At 41.2% G+C, this 5,099-nt stretch overlaps 1 protein-coding gene across 1 annotated transcript; it reads left to right on the forward strand.

Moving 5' to 3' along the window:
- The first annotated feature begins 503 nt into the window (after window positions 1-503).
- PPDPFL (pancreatic progenitor cell differentiation and proliferation factor like) lies at window positions 504-3,924 on the forward strand. Its single transcript, XM_075084998.1, has 5 exons — window positions 504-653; window positions 770-866; window positions 1,765-1,854; window positions 1,946-2,045; window positions 2,458-3,924. Exons 2-5 carry the CDS (start codon window positions 812-814, stop codon window positions 2,468-2,470), a joined length of 258 nt encoding a protein of 85 aa, XP_074941099.1. The 5' UTR covers window positions 504-653; window positions 770-811; the 3' UTR covers window positions 2,471-3,924.
- The last annotated feature ends 1,175 nt before the right edge of the window (window positions 3,925-5,099 follow it).

Here is a 5,099-nt window from a genome sequence, read left to right on the forward strand (position 1 = left end):
TGGAGCAGGAGCAATTCAAACAGCCAAACCTGGTTTTTAGTTTTACTGTTGGCAACTCTGAAAGGTGAGGTAACACACTGCAAGACAAGTTTCGCCATGAGATAGGATAACAACAATTTAGAGAGAGTTGTGCACTTACATACGGGAAGAAAAAAACTTATTTGGTAATCTGGGACTTAGTATTAACTTTACAAAGACTTTAGATTAATCACGAGTTTCACTTGTTACCGTGAGAGCGGAAAGCGTTCCTTTGACTTCACAGCGTATGTACATAGTGCTCTGTGTATTTACACATAAAATTAAAATATCTACCGAAACGGGTGCCTGTCTGCTTCATCCCCCTCTTCCTCTTCCCCACCGGGGAGAGAATAACCAGCGCAGCAGCCCTTAGGCCCCACACTCCAGAAACGTGCTCAGAGGTGACACCGGGTCAGAGGGACGGAGGGGACCGGACTGGGAGGGGGCCGTCGGGGGCCGCCGCGGGCTGTCCCGCCCCGTCCCGTCCCGCCCCACCGCCCCCGGGGCGGGCCGCCCGCCGCCGCGGCACATATAGGGGCGGCCCGGGGGGGGTCGGCGGCATTCGCTGCGGAGGGGAGCACCGTGACCTTCCTGCCTCCTTCCCTCCCGACGGCTGCTGTTCGTGGGCGACGCAGGTGAGCCCCGGAGCGGAGGGGGGCGGGGGGCACCGCCGGGTCGGCGCCGGGGGCTGCGGCCGCTCCCCGCCGCCGGGCGCGGCTCCCCTCGGCAAAGCTCGTCCTTCCCCTTGCAGGCTCCTCCCGGAGAGAGGCTGTTTGTCCGCCTTGCCGCTGCCATGGCCTCGGTACCCTCCGCCGGCTGCCTCCTGGCCAAGAACCAGTACTACAGAAGTAAGTGCTCTGGGGGCTGCCCCTGCTCCGGCCGGGGGGTCCTCTGGGGTAGGGAGGCTGAGTCCCCCGAGCCTCTCCCGAGGGGGTGCCCGCATTGTTGCCACTCAGGGGGAGTTAAAACTGTTTCAGGTGGTGCCTGGATGAGCCAGGGACACAGCGGGTGGCCTTTGCCTGGCAGTTTTTCATTGTTTGGAGAGTTTTCCATTACATCAAGAAACTTCAGTTTTAACGAGCATCTGCTTCTGGTTATTTATCTACTTTTTTCCTATTTAGAACTGTTCATTAGGGATATGATATGTAATGTTATTTTTTATATTATAAAACATAAATATAGAAAAAGTGTTAGCCCAGCAGGTCCTGGCTTCTAGCTGTGCTTCATAGTTACTATGCAGGTTTAGACAGAACACAAAATCAACTCACTTTTTTGTTTCTAAATATGTGAAATGCACCAGATAGTCACTGGTTTGAGAGTGTATTAGGATCCCTCCATACAGGGTAGACGCTGTAGCGAGAGTATGGTATTTAGTTATATCACAATGGAAAGCATAGCAATTGGGTTGTTTAGGACTTGAACAGTCAAGAACACTCATCTGTTGTGATAGTGTGCATATGATCATAAGATTTGTCACTGATTTCAGTGAAAGTTATGCAAACAAATCTCAGTATGCTTTTTGTGAAGCATACAGTGGAATGAGATCAACTTATGTAAAAGTTTTTTATACAACATTCTACTACAGTTGTTTATATAAAATATAAAAGTTATACTTTGTAGCTAAGTAAACTTCTAGGTTGCTTCCTCCAAGATAGCAACAAGTCTGAAAAATTATTGGTACAGAAACAGCATACTCCCGCAAAACATTTTTTTTTCATTATGTATGTGTCTGTTTTCCATGAACAGCAAGACAGAACTCCGAATCCAGTGTTTCTTCCAGCTCCTCCTCCTGTTTGGATGCTGTGAATGCTACAGACCAGGACAAAGGATTTCATGGTATTGTTCCTACCTTTCAAACAGTATTCTGGTTTTGCCTCTCTGTTATTCAGCCAGTGTCTAATGGTGTGGGCTTTTTCCCCTTTTGCAGGGTTACCTGAATTAATTGATAAATGTTGGTGGATAAAAAGCTTTTTCCATAGTGAACCATCTCCACCAACTGTTGGCAGAAAAACACTATCAGCAAGCAGGTGAGTCCTATTTTTAGTGAATGAGAACTTACTGATTCTCTTTTCCTTTTGGTAGAAGTGTTAGTAAACAAGATGTAATCAGCTAAAACAGTCTGGGGGGCACAATGGTATTTTGATGACTTGAAAGGTACTGCAAGTGTATGGCTATAGAAGCTTCCTTTGTTTTCATTTTAATAAATTAACTGATATGTTACTTCACATTAAGTAGGTGCTAGTGACTATTACTGTTCTACACTTGCGGTGATATTTAATCCTTTACTTATAGCACTTAGACACCCATTTATGCAGTTTACACATTTTACTTTATGTTAAAGCTAATATGAATGCATTCAAAATACTTAGGCAGATAAATGTTTGAGGAAAATATCATTATATTTCTGCTCATAAGCTTTTTTAATATATATTTCTGCAGTACGAACAGTTGAATAAGACAGCATGCTGGCTTTACTGACTGAGATACTACGTACAGACTTGTTTTTCCGAGAGGCTTGGGATCTTCCGAACATCTGGTTTCAGCTGCAAGAAGAAAACAACTCCTAGGAGAGCTAAAAAGTGTATTTTCAAAATATTTGTCAGTAGCTTAAATGATGTTGCTTAATGGACATGTCCGTGGCCTATCTTGTTCATTGCAGAGTTGCTATAATTTGAGATCTTTCTAATGCAAGTTACCTGGATTAAATATCCTGGTGACTTTCTTGGATAGTTCAAGAAAATGACAGTAAAAGTGAGATATTGTAGGTTTAGGAGAAGTATGTGCATTGAATGACTTTGTGATAAGTGACACTGTTAAGGTAAATACTTAAGATATCAGCTCTATAGGCAAGATTCAGGTATATAGTCCAGAGTAGGGCTGTTCTATAGTATATGTCTTCTATCAAGTATTTGTGTACCAGTTACCGGGAGTAACTTCACAGGAATACTTGCTAATAGCTTTGCTTTCAGAAAGCCCAACTACACAAAGAAACAGTAATTAGTTTGGTCTTTTTTTTTTTTTTTCCGAGCAGGGTGCATAGATCCCAACCTCAAATATTCAGGTACAACTTTCATTCATATCTACACATGTTTGTGTTTGAGGACAGAATAGAAGAGACAGCCAAGAAACCAGTAATCCTAACGGACACTGAGACCTTGCAAGCAGGATAGCAGTCTTAATCAGAGTTGATGCTCCTAGCTCTGTTTTACTTCTAGATTACTCTCACCTGCTTTGCTTTAGCTTAAAAAGCTTCTTGTTCTTAAGTGACTAATCCTATCAATAACTACACTGACACAGTACTGAATATGTGCTAAGTCTGGCAAGTGTTCAACTCTAACAGCATTCATGTTATTAACAAAGTCTACACTTGTCATGATTTGTGCTCTTGAAAGATACTGTAACATACCTTCATTTGGTCTTCAGCATTGCAAAGCAATACATGAGATGTTTTTTCTACTGGGTATGACTGAAATGCATCAGAGGTCATAGAAAGTAACAAGTATTTGGCTGTATGGTATTTCTGTAAATTATCTAAGCAAATTTTGGATGTACTGTCGCTAAACCTACTTGACCTTTGTCCATCACTGGATTAACTAATGATAGCAAACATTAATATAGCCAACACCTTCCATTTTAGGTTAATCGTTGCCATGGTTATGCATAGGATTCCAAAGTGTATCAGGTCACTGCTTCAGGAAGCCTATAGATTTGGGGGAGACCATAAATGAATGACATGTGACAACAGAAAAGAACACGATTCTGAAAACATAATGTAAAGATTCCTGAAACTGACTTGTAACATCTTTACTGCTATTATAGTTTCATCTTTGAACTTTCTCTAGAGTGTACAGAATGAACTATTTTTATACTAAAAAATTTTTATTAATAAAAATTTAATTACCGTTTGGTCTGACTTCTTTTTTTGGCCTCTAGTAACAAACTGGTGTTCAATGACACTTGTGGTTGGTGAGTGGTGTTTTCAGATGTGGGTTCTTGTGGTTTGGTTTGGTGTTTTTTTTTTAAGGGAAAGTGTTAGTAAAACTTAAAACTCTTACAGAAGACTGTGTGTGTCACATTGTGCCTTTAGTCACCTCAAAGTCTGAGGTGAGGAAGGAATGATAGAATGTAAGGAAAAAGACCCTAACATCTCTTTCTGTAACATCATGTTGTAAAGGAAGGGGGAAAAAGACTCAGACTCCTAGCTGCAAGAAAGGGGTTTGTGGCTCTCTTTGAAGATGCTTGAAGCTGTAGAAGAAAGAAATGCTGTAGCCCTTATTGTACATGAGAAACGCAGGATTCAGGAAAAGTGCAGTGACAAGCTCCCATATTGCTTACTAAGCTTAAGCTGCTTCTGTCCTTATAGTTAGAAAGTGGGGTGGTGAATGAGCTGATAAATTCTTAAGACCCACAAAAAACCCCACTTTTTTCTTTGTTTTTTTTTTTTAGAGGGGGGGAATGCTGGAAGAACAAGAGGACGGGAACTCTATTTTTTTGTGTTCACCTGCTTAGGCTCTATGTTTTTGTAATGGCATCATGGTGATGAAAAACTGTTCTGAAGAGATGCCCTCATGCCACCCTCATGTTTTTACTGTGATAAGCTCAGTGTTGGAGAAGCATCACCACCAACTCATAGTTATTTGTACTAGTTCTTCAATGTATAGTTATCCTGCAATGAATCAACTCTATTAAATTACACCTAATGTTGCTATGACAAACTCCTGAGAATCTATGGGTAAATGAAACATTAAAGTGCTTGCTATCAAAGGGCTGCATTTTATTACATCACGGTAAAAGGAAACATCAATTTTTTTGAATTAAATGTCAATATAACGTAGCTTTGGGTGGGGCAAAGCCAAAATTCAAATTATTTACAGAGAAGCTGAGAGGATATGAAGGGGAAACTGTACTGTATAGCTTAAATGCAGGATAGAATAAGAAAAACAGGAAAATAATATGATTTTAATACCTATCTGGGTAAGACAGGTACAAATGTTTGATCACAGATTTATTGTAATAGAAAAAAAAAAGTTCCTTCCTGTTAGAAGGGCTGTAGGTAGAGATTTATTTTGATGAAATCTGGA

Source organism: Phalacrocorax aristotelis, chromosome 2, assembly GCF_949628215.1.
Source record: "Phalacrocorax aristotelis chromosome 2, bGulAri2.1, whole genome shotgun sequence".
NCBI classification, from domain to species: domain Eukaryota; kingdom Metazoa; phylum Chordata; class Aves; order Suliformes; family Phalacrocoracidae; genus Phalacrocorax; species Phalacrocorax aristotelis.